At 38.0% G+C, this 19,947-nt stretch overlaps 2 protein-coding genes and 1 pseudogene across 3 annotated transcripts; 1 reads left to right on the top strand and 2 right to left on the bottom strand.

The window, feature by feature from the left end:
- Positions 1 to 4,920: 4,920 nt before the first annotated feature.
- Positions 4,921 to 8,472, bottom strand: LOC116265068 (60S ribosomal protein L8-like). The gene is made up of 2 exons (XM_031645605.2): positions 7,980 to 8,472; positions 4,921 to 5,472 (listed from the first exon to the last, which is right to left on the bottom strand). The coding sequence occupies exons 1-2, from the start codon at positions 8,417 to 8,419 to the stop codon at positions 5,127 to 5,129; spliced, it is 786 nt and encodes a 261-aa protein (XP_031501465.1). The 5' UTR covers positions 8,420 to 8,472; the 3' UTR covers positions 4,921 to 5,126.
- Positions 8,473 to 8,932: 460 nt separating this feature from the next.
- On the bottom strand, positions 8,933 to 13,226 carry LOC116263667 (pre-mRNA-splicing factor SLU7-A-like; annotated as a pseudogene).
- Positions 13,227 to 13,859: 633 nt separating this feature from the next.
- On the top strand, positions 13,860 to 18,973 carry LOC116263793 (uncharacterized). Of its 2 annotated transcripts, XM_031643572.2 has the most exons (13): positions 13,860 to 14,242; positions 15,250 to 15,415; positions 15,944 to 16,024; positions 16,110 to 16,192; positions 16,265 to 16,380; positions 16,734 to 16,850; positions 16,984 to 17,096; positions 17,194 to 17,455; positions 18,079 to 18,159; positions 18,234 to 18,284; positions 18,373 to 18,450; positions 18,521 to 18,598; positions 18,713 to 18,973. In XM_031643572.2, exons 1-13 carry the CDS (start codon positions 14,233 to 14,235, stop codon positions 18,755 to 18,757), a joined length of 1,281 nt encoding a protein of 426 aa, XP_031499432.1. In that variant the 5' UTR covers positions 13,860 to 14,232; the 3' UTR covers positions 18,758 to 18,973. The 2 variants fall into 2 exon arrangements, 1 of the variants encoding a protein (XP_031499432.1); XR_004174697.2 differs by lacking the exons at positions 18,521 to 18,598; positions 18,713 to 18,973 and having other exon boundaries at positions 17,987 to 18,159; positions 18,373 to 18,389.
- Positions 18,974 to 19,947: the final 974 nt, after the last annotated feature.

Here is a 19,947-nt window from a genome sequence, read left to right as displayed (position 1 = left end):
TAAATAGTGAGCAAATACCCTCGTTTTCTGGACCACCTTCTGTTTCAATCCCCCATTCCAAACGCGAACCATCGTAGTTGCTGCCCGTTCGCCTTGGGCTCAAGGCGTTCGCCTTCAGAAAGGTCAAAAGTTCGAACCTACGTGGACACGTTTCATATCTACCTAATTTTGACTGGTCAGTCTGCGGCTCGGACCAGACCGCCGGAAAATAACAACATACACCTGTACTTATCATGGGGTTGTTTGGTAATAATAACATTTCGTAAATTTTTTATAAATTTTTATTCAAAAGTAAATTCATGTGTTGATATTGAATGAATCTGTTTTAATTTTTGAGATTGATGCAGATTAATGAAATAAGATTTTATTTTCGCTAATGGATGGCCTCAAAATCATTTGATAATAAAGACATACTATATAAGTGTTTCATATAAACTTCGATATACTCACCTAGCATTTCTACCACTGATTGGATATTTGATAGCTGTGGTATCTGAAACCGACATCAATTATTTAAACTTTGAATAAACGGTATATTCGGGCGTGGATTTCAAATCCTCCTTAAAATTTGTTGAAAAGTTTTGACGGAACTAGGAAGGCTGCATATGTTTTTAATAAATATCTAGTGGACGCACTTGGTGATTTTTAAGACATTCTCCTGTTAGATTTATTTCTCCAAATATTTTGGGGAGGATTATGTTCGACCATAATAAATTGCTTAGATATTTAATATTTCTTTTTCCACAATATATGAGAGGTGTGGGTCTAGCCCATCCAGTCGAAACCTTATGATTATTATGACAGGGTGTATTTAATAGTCTCGAATTTCAAATCTGATGTGACCTAAGAACTATTTTTTATGTTATTTTATGTGGGATCCACCGTGTAAACAAACAAACACGAGACTGTGGTGTTTGGAGGGTAGAGGTGAGGGAGGGCGGGCTTTCACACTTCCGGCTCATATGTGCATGAAACCAAATTCCATATCAGTGGATAGAAAGAGTGAAAGGTGAAATTGTAGAGAAATAAGCAAATGAAATTTTTTTTAATTTTTTTTTTGGTCTGAAAAGAATATTGAAAGTAATGTAGCCGTTTTTAAATTCTTTTTTTTTTTTTTTCATTTAGAAACATGTGCACATGAATTATTTTATAAACTCAAACAGTCATTTATGATTTCTCAAACATCAAGCAGTTATTGGTAGAAACCAACAGTTGATCAGTTTTACTTGTAAATTTCTCTAAAACGAATTACTGTTTTCATTGATCACCAACAAAGTTTAATAGGTGATGTTCAAACTAATCATGCATTGAGCAACTCTTTGAATCACTTTTAAATTTCCAATTGTTTAATACAGATCTCTATTAGATTACACCATGATCCGTCTCCTCTCATCTAATTAGATCTGTATGGGACAATTTGGCATTAGAAACAAGGTGCGAGTATTTTATAAATTTGCTTCAAAATTAGAATAGATTCATAAACATATGTCTCATGAATCTGCCCTAATTTTAAGGTAAATTCAAGGAATGTCCACAAGTTATTGTTAATGCTGATCGGCACCTACTTTTAGATTTCCTTTAACAAAATGTTAACAAATCTTGGTCATTTATTTGCCTTTTTTATCTACGAAAACCATAATACATGGTAGAGAGATGCAGTCGCACTCCCAATAGCATAAAACCTCGGGGCTAATACTTTTGTATGTGGCTTATGCATGCTTGGGTTTATGGTGAAAGGTTTTTGAATACTCTGATTTTTCATATAAGAAGAGAACTTGAATTTATTTATCTTCTTTAACCTAACTCAATAAGTTGGCTTGACCCATGTGAAGTAGACCCCAAATGGTTCCTCAACTTTTATGAGGACCCCTCCCAAATCCCAACTAAACAAAGCTGTGAGGCATGCTTCTAGAAGCAATTCCAGATACCAACTTCATTTCTCCAGTTGAGGATGCAGACAGGCAAGGCTGAAATTAGATGGACACTTCACATTTTCACCTGCCACAATCCTCTTTTTGTTACTTACTATGACCGCAACGCTTCAAGTGCTTCTATTTGTTTCGGTAATGAACTAAAGGAACTGAAGGCAATGTTCTTCTTTCTTTCTTTCTTTCTGCTTTTAGCTACTTGGATGACTTGGATGACGTTCGTGGGAATCAAATCAACACCGACTTTTTAAAAAGTCATTGGTCCTATCGAGGTAATGTTTTTTTTTGCAGTTACTTTTTTTTTTAACTTATTTTAAGCATTCAAGAGAGACCGTAACACTCCAAAAATTTAGTCGGGTATTTAAAATTATGAGGGATTTTCAAAGCCTTATAAGTAAGGGTGGGCATCGGGCCGGCCCGTTGCCCAAACCTACTTACAAGGGAGGTTATTACACAAATGGTTGTATTAGTTCTTAGTCTTTTTAGGGTTATAATCGAAATTGCTAGAGAACTAGATAACCAAGGGCTCGAGCTTAGGAGTGGGTCTGGTTGCTACAGTGATATCAAAGTCAGTTCAACACTCAGACTTAGGGTCTCACATGCACGAACTCGTGTGCCTTATAAAGAGTGGATTGTAATACCCAAAAAATTCAGTCTCATGTTAAAAATTGTGAAAATTTTTTAAGAACTTATAAAATAAGTTATTACATATATAGTTGTTCGGGTTTCTAACTCTTTTTTAAGGTTGAAATCAAAACTGCTATAAGCTAGATTAGAATCTGCAAACCTGAGACAAAGTAGAAGAAGTATTCCAAAAAAAAACAAATCATCTATCTAATTATAATTATGAGAATATCGTCTAACTCTCTCATCCTAATAAAAGCCACTAAAATTAGTGGATATTTTTTTTCCTAAACCATGTAGCGCCTCAACGTGTAGCCGAATTTGGAAAAAGGAGAAGCCACCTGCCATCATTTTTCAGGGAATATCTTAATGACGGATCAACGTCAACCTTTTCTTTGTTCAGAAAATTGCAGAAAAGTGACATCTTTCAAAATGACCAAAAAACATTTATGAAAATTTCAGGACCAATGAGCAGCTTTTCCTTTTGAATGGTTTCCTTGATTTTTTAGATGATTTTAAACTATTATATGTAACCAAAGAAAACAAAAATCAGGCTTCGGTATTATATGCTAAGGAAGACAAAAAGCAGTAAATCAAGTGAGAAAGAAGACAACGTCCATTTAAAATTTAAGATCCATATGAGACTACTTTCATCTAATTTTAAATTCATGGTTATGGTTAATTTAAATGATTCTTAGTTTGTTTAAACTAAAAATAACTCAAAATATACGTTTTTATGTAGCTTTAGATTTAAGATCCGAGGCTATCAAACACAACTTTAGTGTTTCTTTGCACTGAATGATTCACTTTCAAAACCGATAAACAGCTTTTTGCATAAACTAAATCAAATTTTATCTGGAGATTATCCTGTAACTTGGAAAAGCCACTTTAGCTTTACGACAAAGACGAAGAGGCAAGGAATTGGTGCTGGAAATATTCGGAGCCGCACCAAAGAGAGATATTCCTTATAGCTAGGCATATGCGGATTGGTAAATGTTGTCTATCTTAATTAGTAAGGAACTGGTCATCAGAAGAATCTATGTCTTGAGAGTGCAAGAAGAAAGAGTTTAATCACATGAAATGAATTTGCTGAGGTATTGAAACGTTGAGGCCCATCAAGAGGACTGAGGCGATGCATAAGCTTCAAAATCAAATTAATAAATCATATAATCTTAACAAAAATAAAGAAAAATTCAGGAAAATATAAAACGAGAGGTAGGCAAGTGAACAACAATATCAAAGACAACATTCGCCCCACCATAAGAAACACGCGATAACTGGACAACCTAATAACTTAATAATGCACGTCGCCAGCTAATGCAACATAATCCGACAGCTCCTCCCTCTCTCTCTCTCTCTCTCTCTCTCTATAATATATATATATATATATATATTATAGAGAGAGAGAGAGAGAGAGAGAGAGAGAAGAGAATAAAAAGCTAATCTGTAGCCAAATGCAAACGCTGGCTAAGGCCGAGTGCAAGAGAGAGTGTCCTAAGGAAGAGAAAGTTCAATCAACTGCCAATAAGCCATGCTTGGGCATTCTCTATTGAATATGCAAGACAAGGAAAAGGGTGGTTTTGCCGGGCCTCAACCAAGATATTAGAGGCAGGAAGAATGGAAATTTTTTGAGTCAAACATTAGGTTGTTAGCCTCTTGTCCACTCGAGAAAAGAAAAAAAAGAAAGGTACAAGCAAAGAAAGTACTAAAAAAAGACAAAGAAAAAATTAAAATAACTAACGTATCTCAGGGCAAATACATATGCTAAAGAGACATTTCATCGCCTCAGTGACTCAAGGAAGCAAAGGTCCAAGTCATCTTAAAACAACGTCGATATCTATGGCCGATACAAGATAGAAGAATTTAATAGAGAGAGGAAGACAGTGGTAAATCTTTTGATTTTTTTTTTTTAATTATTTCATTCTTCGGCATTCTCTGTTGAATATGCAATAGAAGGAAATTCAATCTCAGCGTAACTTTCAACATCGTTTTCCCGCTCAACAGAAACTGCCTCCAGGGATGGAGACCAGACGCATTAAAGTCGCTCGACGACCTCTTTTACTGCATCCACCAATTATTGTGAAGTTCACATTAAGAAAGTATCAACCAGGAAGATTCAAGACTATGAAATTGTAAACCCCACAAAGTTCTTTCCCGTTGGTAGACATCTTCTAGTTTTCAAGTAATCCTAGTGTCTTGACGTCCCACGAAACACGAATGAGCATAAGGTACACCAAAGCAACCACCTGGGCCAAGAAAGGATTTGTTGATCAAGTGATCGAGCACGTTCCTACCCATTTTCTCATCTCCTTTCTCATAAATAGCATTCCAATCTTCCTATGACCAAGATTACTTGCTTTAGATCAGCTAAAAATAGGAACCAATCAGACCTGTCACATTTATAGCGAATCCAACCCCAAAAAAATGTTGAACCATGTTGACACTATGGCCAACAACGAGCTCCATCCCACAAAGGATGAGTTCCAAGAAATACACCGAGAAAACTGCCTACAAACAAAAACGCAGAATTTTCGACAACCTAAAACAAAAGAGAGACCTAGAAAGGAATGTATCTTAAGCACCCTTTTCTGCCTTGGCAGCAGTAGCAGCAGCCTGTCCCCTGAGACGACCAGTTCTTCTAGCAGCGATCAGACCAACCTTCTGGCCAGGAGGAGCATCACGGCGAACAGTACTGGCGTGCCCAATGTGTTGATGGTTACCACCACCATGAGGATGCTCGACTGGGTTCATAGCAACACCCCGAACCTTGGGCCAGCAGTTCCTCTTCACCCTGTACTTGTGATAAGCGTTGCCTGCCTTGAGCATAGGCTTCTCAGTTCTACCACCACCAGCAACCTGGCCAATCATGGCTCTGCAACCGCCAGGTACAATCTTCTTGGCACCAGAAGGAAGCTTAATCCTGCAATCAAAAAATAAAAAAGGTAAATAGCAATAACAGTCATAACTTAAATCTAAGGATTTATGAAAGCAGAAGTAGAAATGTAGAAAAAAAGGGTAAATAGCAATGACAGCCATAAGCAGAAGCTAAGGACTTAGAAAAACAGAAGTATACCTGTAGAAGACACCGTTGATTCAGGCACAAATACTAGAATCAGAAAATATGTTTTAAGAACACATGAACGGTTAGCGTGATCACCCAAGGGATCACGCAAAAGATTCTCTTCCCCCCCTATCTCTCTCACATACACACAAATGATCACCTACCATGCTCATTAAACTCGAAAGACAGATAACTAGTGGGAATCACCTTAAATATGAGCCTGAGCGTCTAAAACATGAGATGCAATCAAATAAGAATCTTTTAACAACTTCTGTGCCAAATCATTAGCAAGATAAGCTCTCTTCATCTACGTTAATTCATGCTTGCCCAAAGACTTTACATGCTACTCGTACAGAATTTATGAAAAAATTTATGTTATATCCTTTAACCATGTCCAATACGAGACAGCTCTTCACATGGAGCCATCATTACATCCTTGAGCAAATTTTTGTCAAGGGAAGCTGACATCAAGATCACTCCTGGAACTTAAAAGGAATAGGTCTGGAATCAACAGTTGATTATTTCTTTTCTGAATTTTATGAACCACATTTATAGAAAGCTTAGTTGTCCAGAAAGACAAGCAATTTAATAATCACCTCTACTACCATATCCAGCTAAAAACTTTCTCTTGCAAGCAATTCGACGTCCCATTAAACTGAAGATTCCCAGAGCAGACACATAATTTCACACCATTTCAGAGTAACTATCAGCTTTGTGATTAGAATACACAGGTCTAGTCTTTCTACCACGAAACTCCAAAATACAAAAGGATGCTTTTTATTTTCCAGATTGACTAAGTGCGCTAGGTAATCTTGTTTATATTGGCTGTCAATATAATCAATTACAATAGATTAAACCCATCATGATATCCTTAAAATATCAAATCTGGATTATAGGGAACGTCAAAAAAATAGAATCATTTTATTCATCATTCAACACTTGAACTAAAATGTCACTGTTTCCTATGCTATTTTGACATTTTTTCCAATAATTTTTTTCCCAAATATTAACAAATAAAATATCCAGCAACTTGGACTTAAATCAACATGAGACAAACCATCTTTTCATTAATTAGCAGGTTCCTTCCTAAACAGAAAGTCAGAAACTTATTTCTGGTTCAGCCGTTCAGGCAATTCAATATCAAGTTTAATGTGTACTTCTATGCCAAACAAATGCAATCAATACAGGCAAGATTTACCTCTCTCTTCACCATTCTGATCGAGGGACTTTGTAACAAATTATAGATCGAATATTCACCAGTTGCAATAAATCTTATAACACAATGAATTGCTATTTAGCCTACCATCAGATAGTCAGGTTGCCCATCGAAAAACAAACTTCAGCTTAAACACATGATAATCCTTGACTCCAAATATAAACTTCCACCAGCTTACGTCTAGATCCTCAAAATAATGGTTATGATATATGAACGACCCTTGAACTTTTTCAGTTTTCTATGTTTAAAGAACCAGTGAAGCCAATAGTTCTAAGATGAACTGTAATCACTTCCTCCACCTAGAAAGGGAACCCAGAAGAAACATTTCAACTACAAATTGCTATAGAAAAACTTTTCTGAATCAAATTAACTAGAATATAATAAACAATTTAAAACAAAGCAGCAGTTAAAATACCAAAATCTGTTCAAAAAACTCAGTGAGTGGCTTACACACCTCATACTTAAAAAGCATAAAATCCTACAAGTCAAGCAATAGAAACACTCTCTCTTCACTTTGTAAACGTGAAAAACTTTATCTAGACCTGAAAAAATGCGCTACTATAGACTAGCACAAAGTCACCATTATTGATCTCAATACCAAATCGCAAACTTATAAATTCTTTAACTAACAGCATGCAAAACCAATATCACTGCTAACGAGCGGCAAAATGGCGTCAGTTGGTCTCAATGCCAAAAAAACAAAATCAGAGCATTCAATCACTCCATAACATCCCAAACCTAGAATTCCGTCTTACCTAAGCACAACCCTGAGAATCCAATACATCAACACTTCTCAAATTGCTAGAAACCCCAAATCATTACCACAAAACCCTGACAAATACAACGCTATCCCCTCTCCAGCACCACAACCCCATTATGAACCAGCTCAAAATTCCCAAGCACCAACATGGCCACTCAAACTGCTTCCACTAATATACACTAAGTTCTCATTTGAACCTCAAAAGCACCCAATCGGTATCCTACATCAGATCCCTCACAAGCATTAGCGTGAAACAAATTGAGCCTTTTCCACCATGCTGATTAGGTGAGAAAAGCAACTCAGATGCAACCAATAGTACAAAGAGAAAAAAGAAGGCAATACTACAAACCGAACAACAAGCAGGAGTTCCAATCAATAAATGAAATGTACCTGGTGGTTCCATTGTCCGGGTTGTGGGAGATGACGACAACGTAGTCCCCGGAGGATCGAGCGAAAACACCACGGTCTCCGACATGGTGCTCGACGTTGCACACAACGGCTCCCTCGGGGATGGATCGGAGTGGGAGGACGTTGCCAACGGAGAGAGTAGCCTTCTTGCCGCAGTAGACGAACTGACCGGTGTACATGCCCTCGGCGGCAACGAATAGCTCCTTCTGATGTTTGTAACGGAAGGGGTGGCGGAAGGTCACCCGTGCGAGCGGCGCACCCCTCCCAGGGTCGTGGATGACATCCGTCACCGTCCCCTTGAGGTAACCATTCCTTTCCCCGAAGTCAAGCGACCGGAACCTCGCCGGACCCTTCCGGTGGTGGGTGTGCGAACGGAACACCGACCCTGCACCCTTCCTCTGAGCTCTGATCACGCGTCCCATTTCCCCTCTCTCTCTCTCTCTCAGAGGAAAATGGTGAGGGTGGAAAGAGGAGGCTTAGGGATCAAGAGACGATTTAAAGGGTTTTAGGGCTCCTGTTCTACCCCCGTTTTGTTTAAGAAATTACGAGTTGACCACGCCGATTCCGGATCGAGACTTTCTTTTTGCACATTAGGATTCGGATTAGAATGAAGAACAAGTTTGAACAAACTTTATTTGATTCTTAAAATACAACCTAAAATCGAAAGTCTCACTCACCTATGCATTTGATAATGAATGAATATGCAAAAACGTTAACTGGCCGTATTTCCTTAAGTGGTATCCATCATTCAATGGATCCTTATGTGAAACCAAACCAGGATCTGAATCCAATCATATGTCAGTTTTCAAATCTAAATCCAAACCGATTTTCTATTCGATTTTGAAGCCTTTTGAGCACTGATAGCAAGAAGAGCATGGTTTCTTGTGAGCTGGTCTTGTCTAATATGTTGCTTCCGCCACAAAATTGTCAAATCATCACGGCTTTGGTGACGGAAAAAACACGAACACAGAGACAATACTCATTGGATCATCACGATGTATCTTCTTCATCCTGTAATCTTCCATATCTTCTGCTGTAACCTGCCACAGATCGAATTTTTTAGCACTGAGTAGCAAAATAATCAAATTGCCTTCAATATATAGGTCTTCTCTAAGGCTAGATTCCTTGACTTCGTAACCCACTACAAACAATGGAACGGATGAGGAACGCATGCACTTTTTATGTTCAATCTGTGCACATGCAATGGCAACATAATTGGTGTCAGCAGAAAGTTTTAGCCACTGATCCATCTTATTATTGCAATGAATTGGGTGCATGTAGACGCACTAACCTGGGTCTGGTGTGAGCACGTCTGGCTAGGCTTGAGTCCAACACATGATAATAAAACTTTTATAAAGGTTTACACGGGCTGGGGTAGACAGTTGCCCACTCCAGCCCCATGGTAGCTCCGCTACCGCAGAGGAACATATCAAAGTGGTGGCAATTCAGAATGAGTATAACAATTCTTCAAGTTCAAGCACCAGGCAACATAATAGAGTCTATGGCCATACGAAAGTGGCTGCCAGTCAGGACGAACATAATAGCAATTATTAAGCAGTGTGCTTGCCGATCCAATTAGAGTGACTGTACATGTATATATATATATATATATATATATATATATATATATATATATATATATATATATATATATATATATATATATATATATATATATATATATATATATACACACACACACTTATATACATAGTAAAAATGGCTAAATTACTAGCTATGACCCAACCACTAAAACGAGAACAGATTAAATTTTTTTTTCATAAATTATAAGTTCTGTTAATCTATAACCAGATAACAACAATCAAGGACAGTCTCAGCTGCTGTTTCTCATTCCCCCAGGCCCCACCTAAACATATTATATATTCACCAGTAGAAATACCAAACTGAAACTTAAGTCCAGGTACGAATTCCATTCTTATGTGCTCAGGTAACTCAAAACCTGGTTACCTGGTATCTGGGTAGTGGGCAAGTAACCAAACGCATGGTCAGTACTATCCATATTCGTAGTAAGTTCAGAAGAGAAGTAGTTATCAAATAGTCATATAAACCACTACAGCAACTTCTAGTAGACTTATTTGGCATCCAACAAGAGAAATAACTTTGTGCATAATAGTGATAAACTACCAACAAACTTCTATAGTTGACAAAAAGGTTCTGGCTCTTAAACTCATACATAAAATTAGTCTAAATTTGACATAACCATCTCCAGCAGTATTGCATTCTTTAATCAAAATTTCCCAAGTTTCGTTTTTTCAAAGAGGAAAAGAATAGATCACCTCATCATTCCATTTAACATTGTACTTCCGCTTTCTCTCGTCTTTCACTTCTCTTCTTCTTTCATCCTCCTGCATGGATAGAAAGACAACAGTGAGCAACAGCATATCAAAACAGGCCAAAGAAATAAAAGTTAACCAAATTCCAACACTGCTAAAAAAAGAGGACAAAAAAGTTCAAGCATACGTTTTTTTTTATTGCATCTGGGGAACAAGACAAACATTCATGTTGCACAATACATAAAATTTACCTTTTTAAGTGCTTCAGCAAAACGCTTCTGATCCAAAACTAGGTCCTCAGGGACATCAGTGCCCCAAGTGGCTAATCTTTTCTCTTCAACAGCAGAAGGTCTTTCTGCAGATGCATAATTTCAGTGAACAACACAAAATAACAACATATATACAACCATAAAGGGAAACAACAAACACATGCGCAACCACAGTCTAACTATTCCTTAGCAGCCAAATTCAAGCCTCACAATATGCAGTGTAGACTGTAGACATTTCCAAAAGTTGGTAACTGGACCTTCCATAGCATCTTTCCATGCAATATTGGCTTTCATTAGATCAATTGCTGCTTCTGCAGCCTCAATTCCCGCAGAACCAGTACAATAGCTGTTCCGGATGGTCTGCCTGCAACACTTGTATCCCCACTGGTGGTCTTTCCATCATGAACCCCAAACACTTGTGTGATTATTAATATAAACATCTTCCTCATACTTGCTTTTTGGAAGGGCTTTCTCCTGCAAAAGCGAAAAATATATAAACTCGTCCCCAACAGAAATTCCGAGAGTGTCACAAGCTTAACACAATCACATGAAAAGCTCCTAAAGTTAGACCAACCAAAATGACATGGATTGACTGATAGACCAAGTTTACATTACATGATCAAACCCTTAGAAATAAGATGAGAATGGTATATGCAAGGTTATTAATCAGATGAAACCCATCATGTGAAAGCAGCAAAATAGAAGTAGAAGAGGGGAGTTCACAGTGATTCCGCTGGAGCTCCACTGAGACGAGTTCAAGTCGGTAGTTCAACTTGAGCAGTTCAACAAGTAAAGTAAAGCTACATGAACTCGGCTTGCTTAACCTCGAATAAGCCTATGAAGTCATAGGTAATGCATGTTCTTCACATTAGCCTACCACTGGGCATCTAATGCAACTTCTAGACTCCACATTTCCATTTCAAATCCCATGGCCACAGGACAATTTTGAATTGAAAAATTAACTTGTTTTATTTGTTTTACTTACAGCTCATAGCTCAATCCAACCTTAGTTTTAGGCAGGCCGCATGGATAGGCTTGAACTTGTTCAAGTCAAGTCGAAAGTATCATTTGAACTAATTCAAGCCTGAGATCAAGCAATATGACTAATGAGCAGCCCTGCTAGGCTCGAACTTGGCTTGTGTCCATCCCAGTAGTAGAGATGTATATAGACTACCCCAGGAATCATGTAGTTTCTCATGTAACTCTTAACATCATATAGGAGCTATGTTCAAGCATGGGATTCACTACAAATATATAAACAACATCATTACTATCTATCTAGTTCAAATATAAGCCACAACATGGAGGTTATGCAGGTCCTGTTTCTCCAGGAAAACACGGCATTTTACTGTTCATTTGAAATATAAAACCTAGTAACCAAATCCACATAAGCAGCAATATTTGTCTCCATATGTCCAAACACAAAGAACTATAGACGAACAGTTTATTCAGCAGACAACATGTTCCCTTGTATGTTGATCATTACAGCCAAAATATAATCTTAAGGAGTGGAGAACTAATTAACTGACAACTGTCAAATATAAACTTGACTCATAAACTATGTATGATGAGTTCATGTTTTTTGTAATAAAAAACCCAAATACTTTGCCATACAAACTGACCAACAACGTAATATGCACACATACAACTGTTCTTATAGATGTGTACGTTAACACACAGAAGTCCATCTTTTTTAATATTAAAAAAAACACAAGTAGGAAGACATGCAACTTCAATTTCCACCACGTTAACTAATAAATGCAAATTCTCATGATTCATTGACACATTTGTCAGTATTTAACCAAATTAGAAGAACAACTTGTGAAACTATAAAACCTACCTGGCCCTTGATAATTCGGCCAGCATGATCATACTCAACCTCTCTCTCGCTCTGGCCTAGTAGTAGTTCCCTTGGAATTTCTTCTTCAGAAGCCGCATTTCCATATTTTTCCATTATGGATACCTTCGTTTGAGACTTCAGCTTCTCTTTAAACTCTTTGTAGAGTAGTTCAGCCTGAGATGGGGCTGCCTGCATATGAATGTCTTGTCCCTTTTCAAAAGCTTCCCATGCATGGATGTTCAACTGCTTAAACTCCAGTGCCTGCCCACTAGCGCGATATTGATTATCCCCCTGGGTCTATGCCACACGTTAATAAGTATGTTCAGTGCATGAAAATTTTATGAACTATCTTTTGGAGAAAAATGCTGTCACATACACAGATTAAAAAAACTTGCTCCATAGAACTTCTCATTCGGATCAGCATCTGGAAGAGGATCCTCTCTCATGGATCGAGTTTTTGGATCATAATGAGCAGATTTCACATCAAGGTTCAAAAGATATTTAGCAGTATCTTCTCGAATACGCAAATTCCTGAAGACGGTTAGCCATTTGAAAACCACTTAGAAACACATCAAAGATGAACATGCGAGAGAAGTAACAACAAAAGTGCTCCACAGTACCTAACAGTTCCTGCGCTGCCGCCACCAGTTGTACGCACACGTTTCTCAACCTTTGCAAAATCCATCTGTTTACTTTCATCAACTTTTGCTCCATCAACCTTCAACTCATCTTCTTCATTCTCCTCCTCGCTACTGTCACTGCCATTTTTCTTCCCATAATTGTTCTTTTCTTCCAATTTTTTAATTTGTAGCTCTTTGAGATACATAATTTGGATATGTATCTTATCCAATGTTGGCTACTGAACATAATTTCAGTTTGAAATAAATGTTAGGAACGACAAGTTTGAAGTCTATGTTATTTTTCTTTTACACCTATATATATATATATATATATATATATATATATATATATAAAGGTGTCCCTGATATGATATGACTATCCACGGCCCAATTAGTTGTTATTTTGCGCTTGAATTATTTATTGGGAATCAGGTGAGCAACGATGAATGAACGTGGGGTTTTAGAATTAAAAGTAAATGCTAATCGAACTTTTACCGGTTTAATTCCTAAATGTTGTTTTTATCTGCTAATTCATATCCCAAAATATAGAAAAATGAGCATCAATATTGGCTAAGTGATAAAAAAGATTGCATCGCCAAATTGTCGGGAAAAAAACTTTTGTTCTTAACGACATTCCGAAACTTATTAGATTGTTTATAAATAAAAAATTCTACTTGACTTGAAGAAAGCAAAGATAGGACGCTGTAACCGCTTGTGCAGCGTGGAATTTACCTCCCAATAATTTTGGGCACGGTAAAAAAAATTTCACCGCCCCTAGATTTTGGCGGTTAAAAGCTGTTGGCGCCCCCTTCTTAGTATCTTGTTCTTATTGAGTCAAAACTGATCCTTCCCTTTGGCTGACGTTGGGAGAGAGAGAGAGGGAGCTTCTTTTCCTTTTTCCTTATATCGATCGACTCTTGTTTTCGCCTTGTTTTCTATTTTTCTTATAGTCCTGGATTTGGGTTTTGGGTGGCTTATAATAAATTTCTGGAAGGAAGCCAATTCCTGCCTTTCTTTCGCTCTTTGATCGACGAGTTTTGGATGGCCGCCGGTGGTCTTCTTCTCACCTACCGATTGCCGAAGATTATGGTTCCTTGCTTCTTCTTCTTCTTCTACGCTCAGTGTTTCAGGTCTCGTCTTCTGAACAAGCAGAGGGATTACATTTAGGATTAATTAAGGCTGAAAGTGAGAGAGGAGACAAGGAAGGAAGATATGGCGAGAGGTGAAATCTCTATCTCCCTCTGTCTCTATACAGATATCGCTTGTGCAATTTGATGAAAATTTTGTAGAAGAATAGGCACTTCTGAATTACTTGTCTCGGTAATTGGTTCAGATTTGATCATTTGTTTGCGTTGTGGTTGATGGTAGGAAAATTTTCCTTTTCTGTTTGTTTTAATCAATTTGTCTTCTCTTTCGCCTGAATATTCGGAGGCCAATGAAATGAATTTATGTTTCTTTGGTTTTATTTTACGTAGTTGAGCCGCTTGTTTCTTTCTGTGTTCGACTGTAATGAGTGCAGGAATTTTTTTTTTTGCTTTAAGCTGATGGGGGAATTTATCTTCTTATTAAATTGGGTCAAAAAATACCGCGTTTATGTTTCCCACCTTAATGGGCGGGCCTCCTCTTGTGGTTTCTCAGCTGATGACAGGAGATTTCTTGTTTTCTCTTCTGTGTTTATGTTTTTCTTAATTTTCTTTGATAAAGTAACTACAAAAATAAGTGGTTTATTTTTTTCTTTATGGTCTGGTAGATACACTCCTTTTTTCTCTTTCCGATGAACTGAGCATATGGGGATTTTTCTCAACCGATGAGCAGAAGTTCCTTCTTTTCTTTTGTGTGTGGTGTTTTATTCTTTCCTTATTACATTACTCGCAGATGACGACATTTTTCTTTGCTCCGTCCAATTTGTTAAAGTTTTTTTCTATTTTTTTGTATGTGTTTGACTACATTGGCTCAGGAGCTCCAGATTTTCCTCAGCTGATGAACGGACGTTTTTTTCGAGAATTTTTTTCATTAAATTTCTGCAGCTAAAATGAATGCGAAAGTCCGTTCTGCGTTCAAGGTTCTGCTATTTTCTTTTCCTTTTTTTTCTTTTTCAAGTCCCTTGTTTCGTGAATAATTTTTAAGTTCGCTCTCAATGTGTCTGTATTTGGGCGTGTGAATATGTCCATGACTCCATGTCATGCTTGAATACCTTTCCTGACGGGCTGTTCCTTGCTATTTTAACAGGGAAAAGCCAGCGGAAGGCTGCCGCATTCCCTGCGAGCGATGAGGAGATCCTCAGTACTGTTTCAACAATCGACTCGTCTGAGCTGTCGTTGGCGATTGAAGTCGATGAGGTTTGCAGTGAGATGGCTGACCTTGATAACTACTTGGATGCTCTCTATGAGAAGAGGTTAACAGTTGCCTTTTGTTTTTAGTTTTCTTGAATGCCTTCCTCTATTATCCTGAACAATCGAGAGTTTATAGTTTCTGGCGTGCCAGCCTTCTTCTGGCTCTTGTTACAAATCACAAAAGATTAATCATACAGATAGGAGCTCTTTCTAATTTACCAGTGGTCATTAAGCATGGAAAAAATGGAAAAATATTTAATGCCTCTGTGATGAATAAGGGTGGTTTAGTTTTTCCTTCACCACCTTTTTGTTTTTTTTTTCTTTTTCTTTTAGATTGTCCATGAGTGTTATTTATCTTGGCATGACGATGTATAAAAAATCTGCTGCTTTCCGTTATTGCAATACTGGCTGCTGGATGAGAGACAGTGATGATGTTGTCAATTTGACTGGAGCTGGATTGAAGCATGACATTTAAGCTTGTAGATATTATATCTTTTATCATAATTTTCTTGCCTGTGCAGTTTAACTGCTGCTGATCATTGATGCTATTGCTTTTATTTGATTTCCAAGAAATGAATCCATGCTTCTAGGTTGTCAGTCAGGGAAGCTGGACTCAATGGCCTGTGCAAGACATTAGCTACTGGAGTGCACAATGACTTTGCAACAAGCAAGTAAGGTTCTAGATAAAATGAGAGAAATTACGCTTAGCTATTCTTTTGCCATAGTTGATCCATTTGCTGTGCATCTCTTATTCAGGGGTGAGACTTTGCTTCACCAGTGCGTCTCTATCCTCAAACGAGGATCGGCTTCTGAGACTGGCTTGGCTGCACGTGTGTTGGGTAAGAATAGTTTGTTTTGTTATGTCCTGAGAAAATATTTTGGATCTTTTTAATAGCCAACTTGTTCTGCAGGGTTACTTGTTATTACAGCAGGAGAGGGTAAAGTAGCTTCCATGGTTTACAGTGAATCAAGTGCACATTTATCCCGTATTGCTAAGCAATCCTCAAACGTTACTAGCCGTGTCTGGGTATGCTCATTAGGAACCTTTGTTCATTCAGTCTCTTTTATTTGTGTTGATGGCTTTTAGAAGTCTTTCATGCCAAAATTTATCTTTTTTGGACTGGATGAAACATAAAATCCTTTTTGCCAACCCATGTATGTCCTAAAGGAAAGGTTTTGCTGACATGTGGGTCATACAGCTTAAGCAGTGTTCTTCTTTGGCTGCTTTTTATATTACTTAGATTGGGCCTACGCCTTGGGCCTAAGTTTGCAACCCCGCTTTGTACCATTTCTAGGCTAGATAAATCTTCTTCCTTTTTCTTAAAGTAGAATTCTATTTTTAAACTCTATTACTTTGTAATTATGGTGGTCATTTTCCAGGCACTGAAGTCTCTATCTATTATGACCTTTATTGTGGGAGGTGATGAAGATACAGATAGCACGCTGACCGTGCTCTGGCAAGTTGGTTCATATGATAAAGTTTCACATGCTCACGAGGTGAACAATGGCTGCATCCTGGCTATTTAACTGTTTAACATTATATACGAAAGTTGAATATGTGCTGCCTCTTTCCCGCCAGCATCCACAAAAATGGGAATTTTGTGAAGTTTTGCACTGCTTTTTTTTTCAGGCTTCGGGAATTACTGAGCCTAACTATGAGGTCAGGGTAGCTGCACTAACGTCATGGGCATTTCTTTTGACAACAGCCACAGCAGATCAGATTGATTTGTTTTGCTTGGAAGGGTAAACATTTTATCTTTTTCATTGTCATTGCCGTTTCAGCTGTACCTGTTGTCGCCTGTTGTGGCTGTTGATTTAATGACATTATCTGTAAACGTAGATTCCCTGCTCTACTCCATCTGTTAGAGATGGAAGACCGATCAGTAAGGCTTGCTGCCGGAGAAGGAGTTGTCTCCATTGTTGAATGGGCAAAAAGAAATGCATCTCACCCTGATGATAACAGTGTGAACATGTTTACTGGATATGAAGATGTGATAAATCAGATGAAGTCTCTCTCGATTGAAGCTGGTGGAAGGGGAACATCGAAGAAGGAACTGGGTAACCAGCGGAGTTTTTTCTATGATGCCTTGGCTTATATGCAGGTTGGTTGGCTTGTTTTTTTGTTTTAGTAGTTTATGTGAGTCTATTCCTGTATAAGCTGTTTGTCTATTTGATTGGTCCATTCATTTTATGACCCTTTCATGTTTTTGTTATGTGCTTGACATCCCAATCTTCCGGAGAACTTGACCTCCCAATCTTGCTAAAAGTGGCACCGTCTGTCTAACATATGTAAAGACCATGAAATTAAAGAACTGACCAGAAGGATAGTATTCTGCAAATTGGTTGGTAGCGACAATTCAAAAGCCAATTTGTCAATCCTGTTGCTTCTAAGGACATAAGTGTAATATTTTTTTTTGTTCCTGATGTCAATCGCTCAAACGAGTTCTTGAATAGGCCCGTAAGGTTTTAAATTGGTGCTAACTTCCCAGTTATTTGTTGAACGCCACATAATTTTCTTTTGCAATTATTTTCGTGCATATTAGGTTCTCTATTTGTTTATGTCGTCGACAGACTCCATACCGTTTTTTGTGTGCGAGAACAATCTGATACAGTGATACTCATGCCTGCTTTAGTGTGATATCCGTCAGGCCACTTGTTGCGTCATATCAGTATACAGAATCTCTAGATTTTACACTCGACTTTATGGCATACGATGCTCGTACAGGATGGCGTAGCACCAGATGTGATTGTCAAGTTGAGCAACTGTGACTGTTTGAATGTCAACTCTTGGACGCGGACAATACAGGTATAAACTATGCTACAACCCGATGACAATCTTGGTATTGATTGTGATTCTATACTGTCAAACCTGGACTGCAGATAAACATGTTTAGAGGCTTTCTTGGTGGTGGTCTCCAGACGCATTTGCTGGCAAGTGACCATCCATGTCTTTTGTATGTTTCTTTTACAGTTTTTGTTGCATATTATGAAAGTAACGGATGGGAAACATGATTTTCAGGGCAACCCGTTCTTGTACGATGTTTTTGACTTCAAGCCAAAGCAGAGTAGGAAACAAGTATTATCAACCAAGGAGAAGGTAAATTACTTGATGCCAAGTACTCTTTTAAAATTAAATGTTCTAACCACGTACGAGTTGCAATCTGCAGAGAATGTACTTGTCTCCGAATTCTGTTGCAAATAAGGCACGAACGCAAGAGCTGAACAAACGAAGAGCAAATGCACGGGTCTATCTCTCTCTCCCTCCCTCTCTCCCTCGCACACACGCGTATAGAGTGCATTTATGCACATTCAAGATTAGTTGTTCTCAAGGGAAATGCATTTTCATTCTTCTGTAACAGGTTGGCAATTACGGGCACTTCAGCGTCGGCATGGGCGATGATTAGGTGCATCTTGGTGCTGTATTGGTGTCGAACTGTGAACCTTAACTTCCCTGTACTACAAAATTTATTGTAGAGGTCCTTTTTTGATGCCTGACTGGCCGCTGCCGGCATAAATTCCAGATTCCTGTAAACTGTAAAGTTGAGTGTGTTTTTCACCTATATTATTCTTACATTGATAAGAACAGAGGGATTAAACATCACTTTGGATCTTTATTTGCATAGACTGCGTCATGCTTTTCTGTTCCGTGTCGATGGGATTATTCCACAGTTGCAACCACAGCCACACTTTTAATGACATGCAGCCTCATCCATGGAGGCCCAACAAGGATGTGGTATAAGGATTAGATATATAACTTCTTTGGTAGCAAAAAATAATCCAACACCAAAATAACACCTGAATGCTGACATGTCAAGACTTCACTAAAGAATTCACATGCAACCTTCTAAGTTTTTGGTGGAGTGCGTAGGCTTAGAGAAACTAGCGAACTAACCAGGCAAAGACGTTCTGACATGGTTCTTTTTTAGGTTTTTTATCACGATTGGGATTATTTGAGATTAGCGTTCATATTCAATGGAAGGCTGCTCCGTTTTTTCCTTAGATGCTTGTTCCAAACAATTATTCATTTATGGATGACAACTTTTGGGGTCAGGTAGGGAACATCAATCTTCACATCCACCATTCCATGATGGAGGAGGAAAACGACTAAAAACAAGGCAGGAAAATCACAGAATTGGAAGTGCAAAGAATACTGGACCTTGGATTTGGATGCCGAACACGTCACATTATTCAGATACTGGAGAGTTATATCCATTGGTTGATGTATACCTCGAAATCAAATTTACACAAGATTCATCGTGCCACTGGAAGAACAAGATGCATAAAATGCTAAGGCTTAAGTTCGCAGCTGTATTACCGTAAGATCGACGAGACAGCCAATTTTTTAAAAATAGAACCTAATAACATCTATGCTATTAAGTGAAAAAAAACAGAATATAAAGTTCATCTCAGCAAACAATATCACTAGCACGCAAAGCATATATACAAATCTACGTGATACGATAACTGACAAAGAACAAAAAAGTTTCCAGTCTCTAGTGAAAATTGATGTTTCATGTTTCTTATAGAGAAAGAGAGAGGGAGGGAGAGAGCGCGGTAAGATGAAGATGCTCTGAAGCTTCTCCCCAAGATTAGA

This window comes from Nymphaea colorata, chromosome 11, assembly GCF_008831285.2.
Source record: "Nymphaea colorata isolate Beijing-Zhang1983 chromosome 11, ASM883128v2, whole genome shotgun sequence".
Lineage (NCBI taxonomy): Eukaryota > Viridiplantae > Streptophyta > Magnoliopsida > Nymphaeales > Nymphaeaceae > Nymphaea > Nymphaea colorata.
The sequence above is the reverse complement of the archived record's forward strand: the minus strand, read 5'-3'. Positions and strand labels throughout refer to the sequence as shown.

Excerpts from the sequence above, each read along its gene's own strand:
- LOC116263793 (XM_031643572.2), top strand. Across the intron at positions 16,851-16,983 it reads AAGTTTCACATGCTCACGAG|GCTTCGGGAATTACTGAGCC; the intron begins GTGAACAATGGC and ends TTTTTTTTTCAG. Across the intron at positions 18,599-18,712 it reads AACGAAGAGCAAATGCACGG|GTTGGCAATTACGGGCACTT; the intron begins GTCTATCTCTCT and ends CTTCTGTAACAG.
- LOC116265068 (XM_031645605.2), bottom strand. The coding sequence starts at position 8,419 with ATGGGACGCGTGATCAGAGCTCAGAGGAAGGGTGCAGGGTCGGTGTTC. Across the intron at positions 5,473-7,979 it reads CCGGACAATGGAACCACCAG|GATTAAGCTTCCTTCTGGTG; the intron begins GTACATTTCATT and ends TTTTGATTGCAG.